General features: G+C 36.5%; 1 protein-coding gene across 4 annotated transcripts in view; it reads left to right on the forward strand.

The window, feature by feature from the left end:
• NEBL (nebulette) overlaps nt 1–14,517 on the forward strand; it is a 249,483-nt gene that overhangs the window by 160,072 nt on the left and 74,894 nt on the right. For 3 of the 4 annotated variants that reach the window (XM_050971276.1, XM_050971278.1, XM_050971277.1), the window contains 3 exons: nt 4,514–4,618; nt 6,741–6,851; nt 13,057–13,167. The exons of the other annotated variant lie outside the window; for it this stretch is intronic. In XM_050971276.1, coding sequence (XP_050827233.1) covers nt 4,514–4,618; nt 6,741–6,851; nt 13,057–13,167 — 327 coding nt within the window. The remainder of the gene's footprint in view (nt 1–4,513; nt 4,619–6,740; nt 6,852–13,056; nt 13,168–14,517) is intronic. 4 annotated transcript variants of the gene reach the window in all.

The following is a 14,517-nucleotide window of genomic DNA, read 5'->3' on the forward strand; positions in this document are numbered from 1 at the left end:
ATGGAATATGAATTTTGTTTCCCAGAATTTTTTGCTATAATGGAATTTCTTATGGACCTGGGTATAAATTCCTTGCCCTGCGCATTTCATTGTGGAGACCAATAAATTGCAAAGAGTTTGCATTCTTACCTTCAATTTTTTGAGTTGCTGACATTCAGAACTTTTAATATATTCCTTATCCTTTTTATCATGAACTTTTCTGCATACTACTATTTGTGTGGATTTATGATTGGTGAACATTTGTACATTTTATTTGTACAGTGGTTTTATGGCGCTTTCTGTGTGGCCCTTTAGATGACCTTGGGGGGGAGCAGCCTGTGTCCTTGCTGGCCACGAGGCTGGGTGATTGTCCTTTTCTGATGGTGGAGCTGTCAGCACATCTCCTCTATCAGAATGCAGAGCCAGGAGTGCACATGCCTGTGATACTGGGGCTGTACTGTGCTTGCCCTGCATTCTTTGCAGGCTGACTTTAATTTGGCAGTATGGTTTTGAAAGAGTGTTACACTGGCAGTACTTGGTGAATCTGTAATTGCCAGCCTTGAGCTGTATGTAGGGGAAGCTGTGAAGTGTTTATGTGCTCCCGTTCTCAAGAAAATCCCCAGTTTCATTTGAGGTTGGCAGATGTTTGTTCTGTGACTGTGATACCCCCTGGATTGTTTCTCTTGACAGTCGTTCCATTTAATCTCCCTTTATTATGAAATTTTATTCCACAGATGTTTTCAAAACTGTCATGTGTGTTTGATTTATATGAATTGCCTTCCTCTCCAGGCCTTTTCTCTTCCACATTGAAATCGAGCTCATCCATTTGCATGTAGTGTATTTTCATCTCTTTTTTGTTTTGATTGTGTGGTGGGATGTTGTCAGTACTGTTATAAGCAGAGATGGGAACAATTATAGAAGATAATTGACCAAACTAGTATAATCCTTTTTGGTGGAATGGCAGACACTGCCTTCTGAAGGTTCTGCTGAATTGTGTTAATGAGTGGTACTAGCACTTCTTTTCCTCTAAAGCAAAAAATAGGACTGCTTGATATTTATCTGTCCTTGCACAGTCCAGCTTAGCTTTAGGATGTCTCTGTTATAAAGCAAAGTCCAAAAAGATCTAGAGCCAGTAGTGGAAACACTGTGCCAAACTAGCAGGGTTTTGACTACCTAATTCTGGGTGCAGCTGTTCACCTGGACTCACCCATACTAGTCACAGCCTCTAACTCAAGAGGACCTTGAGTTTGAAATTGCTGGAGATTACTAAAATACTATGTACTTTAATAGCAATACTGTATGCCTGCCATTTTCTCTTGCTTTACTCTAGGTTCCCATGGCCACAGAGAAAGGATTCTGTGTTAGGTGAATCTGTGGTCTGACACAGTCCTTAGTCTTGTAAGAGATTATAAATTCAGAAATGTAGGCTTGGAAAGTGAATGCTTAGTGGGAAGAAGTTTTCTTTTGTTCTAGCATAAAAGCTAGATAAGAAGGTTCAGACATTTTTGTTGTTTTTCTAAACAAAAATGGGTATTTTAGATATGACAGTTCTACAGTGGATCTTGGCAGGTTGACTGTTGACATGGTTACACCATTGATGTTAAGATTATTAAAAATAGCTTTTGAGTATATTCATATTAAAGTTAGATGAGCATGTGTCCCTGATTAAAAGGAATGGTGGCTGCTTGGATTATGCTGTTTCCATTGGAGCCTTTACTTTAGCCCACAGTCTGCCTTCTGTGTTTTCCCTTGAAAAAGGTTGATGGAACAGGCCATGGGTGAGATGAATTTTCTTGGTGAACCAGGAAGCTTTGGCTTAAAAGTTGGATGTCCTTGTTTTATAAAGTTGATCTTCCCATATAATATCCATTAAGAAAAAAATGCAGGTTGAAACTTAATGTTTTGGTGGTTGTCTAGGAATTTTAATCCACTTTATTGGGTAGTTGTGCTGTGGTCAGAGTTGGTTTTATGATGAGTCAGGGAGAAGAAAAGGATCTTAAGAGAACTATGAAAAATTGGGCCTTTAGCGAGCTATTGAACTTCAGAAGTATATTGAAAGAGCAGTGGCTCCAGGCCATTATTAGCAAATTCTTCCTATTTGTTTTTTTCCACAAGGCTTACCAGATCTGCTCAATGTAAACAGCGTATTTCGTGGTGAGGGGTAAGCCACTTGCAGACAAAATTTCCTATTCAATATTTAAGACATCTGAATTTTTAATTACTGACTTTGAAGAGGAATATTAGCTTCTCTGCCTGTTCATTTCATTCATTGGTTATGTTCTATCATAGGCAAGCTCTTGAACATTTTCCTTGCATCGTTTACACTAAATATGTTTTATTTAGTGCAGCTGTCATGACTTCATTATATTTGTCTGGTTTCATCTTCCATCTTTTTGATTCCAAGCAATGTGGACAATACTGTAGCAGAATGGAGTTTGTTGGATCAGAATTTGACCAAACATTTTGTTATATGTTCTCTCTAAATTGCATATTTGAGTCTGTATGCATTTAGTGGCTTCTATGGGTTACTCTAACAAATGTGAATAATAAAGGAATAAGGAGGTGGCATTAGTCGTTTGCTGCTTTCAATTCTTTTGAAAGCATGACTTCTACAGCAGAACAGCTTTGTTTCTTCCAGTCATGTTCTGTCATTCCCCCCAATTAAGAGATACCTTAGGAAGCTTTTGTGTTTGATTCTTGAATGTAATTATTGCTCTGCAATTAAAATGGATATAATTACAGTCAGCTTTCAGATGTCTGTGGATGATTTATCTAAGTTGTGATCAGCAAGACTCTGTGTCCTCTGCCAGAGTCACAGCTTTACAGGAATTTCTACTGGGAATGCCATCAGACTCACCCAGTAGACAGTCAGCTCTGTAAACTTCCAGTGTGTTTGTGCAGGTTGGACAGTAAGTGCCTGCTCATACTTATAAAAATGTCTTTTTTGTGTGTTGCTCTGTGATTACCTGTGTGTATGATGTCACACATAGGTTACATGAACCATTGGCTTTGTGACTAAAGTCATGACACAGTAATGTTACCCATTGATCACCAAAAGGTTTTCTTTGAGAACAGACTGTAATCCACAAAAGCAGATGATGTGATCTGGAAGTGACGTGTAGATTCTTTCAGTAGTTCAAATCTGAATGAGCTCAATATCAAGCAAAATTGTTTCTTGTGTGAGGATAAAGTAGTCCTGAATTTGAGATGAATTTGGCATTACCTAATGCATTTTTCAGTAAACACAAACTTTGCCTTAGATAGCACAGGAGCTGATTCTGTGTAAGCTGCCATCCTTCTCGTAAGTTTTCCAAGTCCCTGTAGAGGAATGCACACTAGAACTTGTGATATCCATTAAGGATTCAGAGAAAGAGGATATTAAGGCTGCATATTTCTGTAATGCTCAGATGCAGCTCATATTGCTTCTGTCAGTGCTTGTCAGCAAGTCTAAAGTGCATAAATTCAAGCTGCTGTTAGGCAGAATGTGAAAATGAGGTTAGAGAAATGGTAGCAGATAATAACCATGAAAGCTTAGTACTAAATAATTCAATTTGGATTGATCTAAACAATTCTCTGTACAAAGAAAGAAATGTCACTGAAAACATCTAAGGCTGTCCATGTAAACTGTCTGTCATTAAAACTTACTTAGTCTATCTCATCACAATTCACCATCTTTCTTCATGCAGTTCATATATAATGAAAGTTCCTACATGTTAACCATATCCATAGATTTTATCCTTCTTGCAGTCTCACTAATACAAACAATAACTCTGACTTTAGCAACACTCATGTGATTATTATACTGCTCATACTGTTTGCCCCATTGTAAGAAAAAGATTGGTTGCTTAAAAAAAAGTGGGCTTTTTTGGTTGTTGGTTTTTTGTTTGTTTGTTTGTTTTTTTACCAAATCTGTCAGTGTTCTGGTGGTATTTTTTTGGGTTTTTTTTCATGGTTTCCTATGTGCATACACATTTTAAAAAATGCCTCAATTTAAATTTTGTTTGGTCTTAAAGAAATTCTGTAATTACTTGAACGTCATTACTGTTGGGTGCTTTAGAGGCATAGTTTGGCAGTGGCTTCCTGAATTTATTCATGTAACTCTTGGATTCATAAAGGGGCATTTTATGATGTTATACAGATTCCATGCTTGCTAGGTCTGTGTTAGAAGTTAAACAATTTTTATCTTTGAGACCAAGGATCAAGGAGATCAATTATTCGCTTCTTCTTTCTTTAGAGATACTAAAACATCTACAACTGTCATGAAAATGTGCTCTAGATGTAGAGAAAAGTCCTGTCTTTTTCATCTATATTATTAAAGATTTCTGTGAGTTTTACATAGCCCTGGTAATGTGCGTGAGAACTCGTAGCTTCCCTTTATGGTTTAATTTGATCCAGCCGGAGGTATTTGCAAGCTGCCCGGAACAGTATCATGAGTAAAATGAAATAATAATAATAATAATAATAAATTAATCAATGTTTGCTTTTCTCTGTGTGTTTTTAAGAACAATTAAACTTCTTTTTCTTCTCTTTGTAGATACACTATAAAGAAGAGTTTAAAAAATCTAAAGGCAAGTGCATATTTGTACCTGACACCCCGCAGCTAAAACATGTGAAAAGCCTTGGTGCTTTTATTTCTGAGGTAAGATCTAAGAGACTGAAAAATTTTCTTTGCTTCTTATCCTTCCTGAAAACTCTTTCAGTTGAATACTGTGATTTTTAGCTGGGGAAGGATGGCTTATTTCAAATAAAATTCTGTTTAAAGCTGAAGTGAATTCAAAGGCTGTAATTAGTGTATACTGCAATGTGAATAATAATAATAATTTGGAATTACATGACACTTTTATTTTGGGATTTGAAGATACTTTATTAATGGTTCTGAGCAAGTCCTAGCTATCCCATTTTATGTGTGGATAAACTGAGAAATAGGAAAAGAATGTTACATTTTCTGCAGTGATGAGGTTTGCAAATTACACCTGTGCAAAATTTCCCTGCTGTGGAGATTTCACAGCCTGATATCAAACAGAAGGAGACAAGGAGAATGTTTCCATGTTGACATCCCTGTCCTCCTTCAGCAAGAGGGCTGGGGCAGACATCAGGTCAGTGCCATCTGTGGGTTGCCAGAGCACTTGCATTTCTGTCTGTCTGTCTATCTCTGCATACCTGTGACATGTGCACACACACACACACACAGAGCTGTGGTGGCAAAGACAGATCAACAGCTTCCAATGTGTCAGAGAGCATTTATTGCCAGCTCTTCATGTCCCAGGTACAAGGTGCTGTAGGATTGCATCTCTGATTGTTTTTCACAGGTAAGAACAGCAGCAGAAGTTTCACCTGAGAGACAGCAGCTTTGTTTAGTAATCGCTGGTACTGAGGGATTTTTCTGTCCCTGTGGCCCTTCAAAAAATTAAAATTTTGCTGCCTCATTTTTTGTGCCACTTTTATGATTATAATAAAAAAGTCCCAGTATCACTGCCTGAGGTTACATAACTTACATACATTCCAAATTCTTTTTCTGATATTCAAGGATTTGCTGTGTAGCTTTCAGTTTGAATGCATCTAATAAATACTTTTCTTGTATTTATCTTCCTGTTGTCTGAGGAGTGGCATGTCCCAAGGGAAGTAAATCTGATGTAATTGCACATTATAAAAGACAGACTATTGTAGTCTTCAGAAATACAGTATATAGAGGGTATTTATCTAATCTGTCTGATTTCAGATAATCTGCTGCTAATTATTAATCAAAGATTTAGAGATATAAAAATATTCTAAAATTTAAAACCCTGTAGGTTTGATATTAGCACACTTTTCAGCACGCTGCCTGTTTATTGCAGCATTACCTGAAGCCAGTGATGTGATGGATGGTTTATCTTGTAAATTACTGACCTCTAGTGTCCCATCACCTGTATTTCCAAATCTTGGACACACATTCTTAACAGCACATCCACTGCAGTGAAGATGAGCCCTCTGTTTTGGGGAATGGCAACAAATGTTACAGCAAATTACTGATATGTAAACATATAATGCATTTGGGGAATTGGCCTTTAATGAAGAACTGTGTATTTCACAGTAAATAAGTGACATTAGTATAATTGAAAATGTTTTTGGTATTTATGATTACTGTCACGGCAGTGTTGCCATTATTGTTTTATGAACTTGGAAGATTTTGATCTGAAGCAAAAGCCTCACACATTTTGAGCTATTGTTCTGGTATCGCTAGTAAAACCTCTTTGTGAGGAGCTGCCAGTACTGAATACTGGAGGAAACACAGGATAAATAAAATGTAATTTAAAAATGAGACTGTAATATGAACAGATGAAACAGAAATGATGGCAGACAGGCAAACTTCAGTGTTCCTTCCCTTTCTAGCTACATTTAATTGCTGCACTTATTAATTGGTAAAATATTTATGGTTTGGCTCTCATTTGCTTCCATTGTTCAGGACTCTGGAAAAGAAGAAAAATAATTTTTGGATTTGAACATGATCTGAGAAAGGATAGAAGAAACTACCTTGCTTATTTTGTTTTGTATTTGACCCAAAATTATTGAATTTAATTCGTAAATATTTTGCATTGCTTTGTGATTTAGGTACATCCCCATAAAGTATTATTTAAAGATGTTTTTGCTACAAAGTTAGTGATAGTAAATGAAATTTTTCCTGTTCTGTCTATGCCATTTTACTTACTAGAAAAAAAAAAAAAAGTAGTATGTTTACTGTATCTTCATTTTTGCATTTTATGTCACCTTTTTCTGCCCTCTAGGTGAAATATAAAGGAGCTGCTAAGAAAGACCTTTCCAGCTCTCTCTATCAGCAGATGCCAGCCACAATTGACAGTGTATTTGCAAAGGAATTAATGCACCTTCAGAGCAAGGTACAACTTTAGAATTGCAAAAATGATTTTTAGATTAACTGTGTGTCAGAATAAATACACTTTAAACAAAATATTTGAAAGGACACTTGATCGTCTGCTGGATTTATTTGGGTGAGCTTATCATCCAGAGTTTAGCACCATAACTTCTTAAATTCAAAAAATACATATTTTTAAAATGTTGATAATTTCACTTATGTTTACTAAATATGCATTTAAAAGTTGGGAGTGCATTCATTGATCCAGTGAAATCTGAGAATACAATAAGGAATTATTGAATTCAGTGACAGTGCATGGTCCTTATAGAATGGGTGACTCTTTTATAACTTTTTCTAGTGGGGTGTTGTATTAGCTATATAAAATATTTGATGCTGAAGGCAAAAGAAAAGAAAACTGCTTTAGTGACTTCTCAAGGCACTTAGTGGTAGCAGCAAATGTATTTCTGATGATCTGCATACTACTACTTAGAATAAATTTTATACAATTAAAATATGAAATCGAGTATATTGAATATAGTGTGAAGCTTGTAAACAGCCAGCAAAATGGTAAATTCAGGTTCAGTTGCCTTCAAGGACTCAAAAATATAATACCCTAAGAGTAGGCAGGTGACCCTTCACGTCCACTGACCTCAGTGGAATGATGAATGTTGAGCATGTGTAATGTGAATGAGGTTCCAGATTTTCATTGTTACTCGTGACAATTACATCGAGTAGATGGTCATGGCTTTCTGTCCACCAAGCATTTCCATGGTTTTCTTGTTTTTGCTTTCTCCTCTCTTAAAGATATCAACTACATATGGTTTAAAACAGCCAGTGTGTGAAGGGAACATGCTTCTAAATCCATAATATTGATTGTATCTCAATATGCATTCCTGTAATGCAGTGACACTTTTTCAGACAAAGGAAAATATTCATAAAAAGAAATTGGACTAAAATTTCAGGACAGCTTGTGGAGAAATGTTTTGATATAAAACATTATGTTAATCAAGGCTATATTAAGCAAATACAATAACACATATTTTAGTTTTCAGAATTTGAAAAGGAACATATATACACAAGTTAAGGCACCACAGTAGCTGAAATGACATTAATGTGACATTTCATTGTAGAGTGAGTGATTAGAGGAATTATAGTAAAAGTAAATTGTGAATTAAACTTGTATAATATTTTTAGGCCATTAGCTTGATTTATAAAACATTAGTTAACTATTTTGCCACAGATTTACTCCCAAATTAATTCCAAATTATTGCAATCTACATTAGTTTACCCAAATGAGGTTAATTAACATTGGTGATGTGGCAGAAAAGATAAATAACTGAAACTAAAAATGAAACCATTGGTTCATAAAAAAACCCTTTTAAGGAAAAGACTGACATTTTTATTTGGTAGTTTTTGAAAGCTTTCTTCAATCATCCAACAGTTCTAGAGAAAAAAATATGCATCTAGGCTGAGTTATATTTAAGCAGAAATTTTTCCCACAAAATTCATACTATCCCCTTAGGAGCAGATGCATTATAAATCATAATATACCATAAAACTTAAAGATATGCTGACACATTTTTCCAACTTGTGGTTTACTGCTGCAATGGACCTGAATTTAATGCTACTTTGAGAGAGCTCTCAGGGGATTTTCTAGTGAAAAATCTTCTCCACAGTATTCAAATCTAATCCATATTGTGCCTATCACTGCAGTACCTAAGTAGCTAATACAAGGATTTCAGATTTCATCTGGGTCATGACATGGCAGAGGAGGTTTCTGCTGCATCTGTCTAGCTGGCATTGTGAATTTGCAGGTCATCACTTCAGGAAGAGACTACAGATATTCCATAGGAAGTAGAGAGAACAGCACCAGCTGGCCATTGCTCCAGCTCTGCTCCAAAAAGGCTGCTGCAAACACAGAAGTGCAGTCTGTTTCTGAGTTATAGTAATCTGGTTTTAAAATAGGTGCTGATTTCCCGAGAAGTGGAAAATAGGAGTGTGTCCTCCCCACCCACACTTGAACAAATTTACACCTTTGACTCCCTTTTCATGCTCCTTGGATGCAATGCTGGGCTGGAATGCTTTTGGGGGCAGCTCAAGCAGGACTCTCCTTGCTCTGTGGTGCTGTGTTCTTGGCAGGATCCACAGCCTCATGTGCCAAGCAGGTGCATTGGGAGTAGAGGATCATGGTGGGGAAGAAAGAGAGCCCCTGGCTTTCCCCAGAGCTGGTGCTGGCACAGGCTGGGTGCCCCTGGCAGAGATCTCCATACACAGGTGTTTGCCCCACACATGGGCTCTCCCCTGATGCAAAGTTTACTCCTGAACTGGTGCTGCTGCTGCCCAGCAGCCCTGTCTTTCTCAAGGAGTTATACCCCACCCACAGCTGCCCTCCACTGTCCTCTCCAGGGCCAACAGGCTGCCACAGCACCAGTGACCACGTTGGCATTCTTTAACTCCTGTGGCAGTTGTCAGTGATTTCAGCTGAGCCAGGATCTCCTCCTTCAGGGCTCCTGCCGTGCAGTGTCAGCACTGACAGAAGGATGCTGCTGTAAAGGAGAGTATAGCACCCTGACACACGTGCTTCTCTTCCTGGGGAGCCTCTTCCCCAGACTGGCTGTATTGAATCATATTCACTTCTGTCTTCAAGATACTCAGCAAAGCCTGAAACAAGACTTCCTGCTGTCTTTTGCATGAAACCCATGTTCACTCTTTTGTGTTTTATGTAGAACTGGCATGAAGAAGGAAATAAATACCCATAGGGAATGACATCTATCCAAAACTGGCAAAAAAAAAAAAAAAAAAAATCCCAATGCTGTTTATGGGGAAAAAATGTTTCAGGAAAATGAAACAGAAGTTTTACAGTTCCAATACATAGGTGGCTTTTATAATTTTAATTTTTCTCCTCTTCACAGAAAATATGACTGGGGCCTTCTAAATGCCTTTCTTGAGAGTGAGCAACCAGATTTCCTCCCTCTCTCCCTTTTGTCATGGTTGTCCCCAGGGAGAGCTAAAAAGAGGAGAAGCCCCTGCCCCTGTCATCACTGAATAACTTCACTCTCCTTACCAGCTACAAAGCTCTCATCAATTTCCCTGCTTTTTGCAGTTTTGATGAGAGCAGTCTAGGTAGGGAGCCTCCATTTTGATTTTTCTGAAAGGAAATTGAAATTTTTGGAGAAATTGCTATATTCCTGTGGGATATATTGCTGAAGGAAAATTTCTGATCGTTGCCAGCACTGTGCCAAATCTTTTTCTTGTCTGAAGATCAGTATGCTAAATACTTCCTTATGTAAAACAGTGTTTTTCTCAGTAAGGTGTCACAAACAATGATAAAGGTATTTAAAATTGCTTGGGGGAAACAATGTTGGAAAAAAGTAAGCACTTCATCACTTTTTTCATCACTTTATTTTTGCTGTAAGAAGTGATTGCACTGTTTTTCTTCTTATCTAAAAGGGATAATCTAAAGCAAACTGAAGGCAGTTTAATTTTCTACTTTGCAGAGGGCAATATCTCAAAGAGTCAATGTTGAACAGTATTTTCTCTTTCTTTATAAAGGAGATGAGCCAAGAGAATCTTAAGCAATGTTTTCAACTTCCAGAGGAAGTTTCAGAGGGTTTCTTTTACCACAATAAAAATTTTTGTTGTTTATTGCATCATTTCCAATTATATTACACATTATCAAATTGTTTTATGTAATTTTATTTTTTTATTCTAGGAAATGTCATATTCAATATTTCCTCTCTTTTATGGTGGCAGGTATTAGTCTTCTGGACTTCTATAGTTCTGTTTTACACAATTACATTGGATAATCTAATTCTCTGTATGGAGATTAAAGTGATGTTTTTGATGTTCTTGAATGTTTCCTTTTACGAAATCCTGCTTTGTGGATTTTAAGTTCAGAGCTCACCTTACTGACTATAAATAGAAATAAAAATAAAAATGTAATGTGTTTAATGTATGCCAAAACAGGGAGTCAGTCAGAGCTGGGTTAAAAGAACACAAAACCTTCCTTAATGCAGCTTCCTATTGACATACAGGTGTAAAAGAGAGAAGAAAAATAAAAAATGAGTACTTACAAATTGGTTCAATCTGAAGTCATACCTACTTAAATAATTGCCTTGTATTTCTCAAGTTAATAAATAGCACTACTACAGGGTAAAGGTTATGTCAGTGACCTATAGTGCTTGGTCTCTGTGTAGAGTAGTTTCATATGTAGATTTGATTAAGGAAATTCAGTTTAGCTAAAACCTGAAAATAACCATGAGTTGAGAAATAAACGTATGCATGCTAACCTATAAAATAAGGTTACGAAGAATATTGATGAAATAATGATAGATATTTTTTCATGGTTGCTTGGAAGCAATTTACAAATCTGGGAATAGTTCTGCAGTAAACTGTCCCAAGCTAAACTAGACAGCCATTGAACCCCTCCTAGCCTAGGACTGCAACAAGACTACTCCAGTGAGTTAATGAAAATAATGGGAAAAGATAGGAAGAACAGATGCCAAAGCAAGTGAAATACTGCTGCATTAAGCTGAAGAAATGGTCATCCTTTCCCAAGACAGCGGATACTTGTAATTTCTGCTAAATTTCTCATGCTGGGAGTTGATGTGTTACTGTGTTTTCATATCTTGGTTACACAGCCCATTCACCAAGGGAAAAGTAGAGCTGTTGAACCAGCAAAATGGCAGTGTAATAAAATATCTGTAAATTAGTAGATTTTGGAAGTAACCATGTGGGTCTTCTGTTCGTAATGGCATTAAGTGGGGAACATCTTAAAAGTGACAGTGTAGGCAAGGAGAATTAGCAAAAGAGTTTTTGTGGCATATGATTGTATAGTAGTTCCAATTTTGTGGGGAATCATTTGTTGGTGGCGCTTCAGTCGTGTTAAAGATTATGTGCTTTTCCATTTGCAAGACATAACCAGTGTAGGCAAGTTATGGACTCTTTGTTTCACTGCCAGTTGTGTTTGTTCCTGCTGGAAGAGGGCTGATTGTGTTAGACTGGATAAGGAGGTGGCACATTTTAAGGTTCCTGATTTGATACTTTTGTTCACATAATAGCAGTGAAAAAATACCCTTCCCCCCTTCTTGTCTTAATGTCTCAGCCTGTATATCATTTTGTAATCTGAGATAGTCAGGGCAGATACTAACATATTGCTTTGGGCACACTACTCTGTAACTCAGATGAAATCTTGCTTTAAACAAAAACAGATACAGCATTTTCTCACAATTCTAGTATCCTATCCTAAAAGAGTCTGAATCTCTGTAGCTGAGAGTTTCCATCTCAAAACTTTCACAGTATTCTTTTATTGCTATCATGGGTTTTTGTGTCAAACCTTCTCCTCCTAATCAGCTTTCTATCTTATTTAATACTTACTGTTTTCTTAGGGATTATTTTAATGCTTTCTCATGAGAGCTGTTAGAGAATAAATTTTCTTGATGCTTGCTACTTTTTTAGGCATTGAAACCTGGTGAATTTTCCTTATTATCAGCTTAAGAGCTTCTGACAAGGATAAGTGTAAGATCAGCTTTTGAGGCAGTTGCAGTATGTGAGTGTGTGTGTGTCAGTGTAACACAGTACAGTGAAAGATGGATGAATGCCCAACAGTGAGTTCCATTTCTATTATAAAAGTAAAGGTGTTTATAAATTCACAATTCAATTCCATTTTCATTTACCATGATGACAATTGAATGTAAATATTATTTTTCTTTGTGAACCTGGGGCTAAGTCAAAATGCACATTGTCCTGGTTGTTTCCCAACAGTGGAAGAAATCGAACTTTGGGCAATGAGTATATAATAAACAGTAAAACTGTTTGTTTATGACAAATGCATAAAATATTTTTTTCTCTGAAAATGGAGAATAATTATATAGCTGATTGCTTCAAGTGTGTTTAAAAAAAAAAGTGGCTTTTGATTATGTTTTCCCTGGGCTGGCTTCTCACCTTGTTAAGCTTAATTTTCTGTGTTTGTGTTTTACTATTTCTTTCCCAGTACTCATGCATCTGTTGCAATAACATATGCAGAGAAATCTCACTGCTGACTGTGCCTCATATGTCTCTGTTTTGGGTGGAAGCTGCTCTCATTCCAGTGTTCTGGACCCATGAAATATTTAAATTATTTATTAAATTTCTCCCTGAATACAGGTAGACTATGCCACTAGATTTAACCTAGCTCATGTTATTTTACCTGCTTTTCTCAGATCACAAAAGCATAATGTTGCTCTTTTCAGGTACTCTATAAACAAAAACATGATGCTGAGAAAGGATTTTCAGACTATGCACGTATGAGGGAACCTCCAGATGTTAAACATGCCATGGAAGTCAGTAAACACCAGAGTGATGTAAGTACTCTCCCATCTGAAATGAGTGGGCTTGTTTTGGGTAGATACATCTGTTACAGCTTACTGAAATGAATTGGGCATGGAATATTTCCATATTTCCTTAGTTGCTATTTTTTATAAATTATTTGCTCTGAAGTAATTTAGGGCATGTGTATAATGTGCTGTGAGCAACAGTATGTGCATTTTATTCTGAATGCAGTGGAAAATGATAGTTACTGTTTATCAATAGTAACTAAGTGCCATCACTTTGGGATAAAATTGCAGGCACAGGTTTTCTGAATTCACTTGTAGCTACTTTTGAAGAGCATAAAGTTCTTTGTTTAAATGAACACCAGTGTTGTTTCAGTGTCTTCATCTGCCAGTACTTGGGTAGTTCTTCAGGGGTGCTGTGTAGAGAGACAAGGGAGCTGTTTCTGCCCTGCTCTTGCACACTTGTATGCATATGAATAAGTTTGTTCCTATCTCCTGAATATGTATCAAGTGAACTTTCCAAAGAATTTAATAGACTAATGAATTATTTATTTTACAGAATTTGAGCTGTAGTGTTCAGTTTGATGCCCGTGCTGGTTTATACCATTTGACCAAAGTATTTGTACTTGTAGTTTTATTTAGATAACTTACAAATAATTAGGAGTACTTAGCAATATTTTAAAATTTGATTGCCTTTTTTTTTTCAGCTGCTTGTTAGCTTCTTGAAGTTCTGAAGGTTTTCACATTATAAAAGCCTAATTATGGTATTTATATTTCTTATTAGAATCAGGTCAGGATTGATTTAATGGTCAAGCTAGTAAATACTAGCTCAATGCATAATTGCTTGAGTCAGAAATGCTGCCCAGATTATAATCTTGAATGATACAGACACAACTTTGAAGAAAAAATTATGTTAGTTTTAGGTTTTGTAAAAGCTTACTTGTGAGGAAAACAAGTTTTAGCAGAAGATTGGTTAAAATAGTGATGACATTTTAAGGGGTACACAAAGCTTTTTAAGAACAGCTGATGTGTAACCTTAAAAGTTATGATCCAGTTCCATTCTTGTTTAGGTAACCAAATCAATTGAGGTAGGCATGGCATTTTACAGCACTTTTTTGTTGGATAAATGGGGTATTTATTTTGTTGTTTAGTGAATGTTTTCTACATTGTTAGCGCCATTGTTTGGAGCTAACAATGTAGAAAACATAGCTTGGGTGTTTATTTCAAATTATCTTAAATTTACCCCATCTTCTCCTACTAACAGTGCAACAAACACTCTAAGGTTATGAGGGCTGAAAACTAAATGTCAGTGCTAGATGTATGTCTGTGTGCAGAATCTTGACAGCTGGCTGCTGATTAAAAGGCTGCTGGAAAACTTCA

Source organism: Serinus canaria, chromosome 2 (assembly GCF_022539315.1).
Source record: "Serinus canaria isolate serCan28SL12 chromosome 2, serCan2020, whole genome shotgun sequence".
NCBI classification, from domain to species: domain Eukaryota; kingdom Metazoa; phylum Chordata; class Aves; order Passeriformes; family Fringillidae; genus Serinus; species Serinus canaria.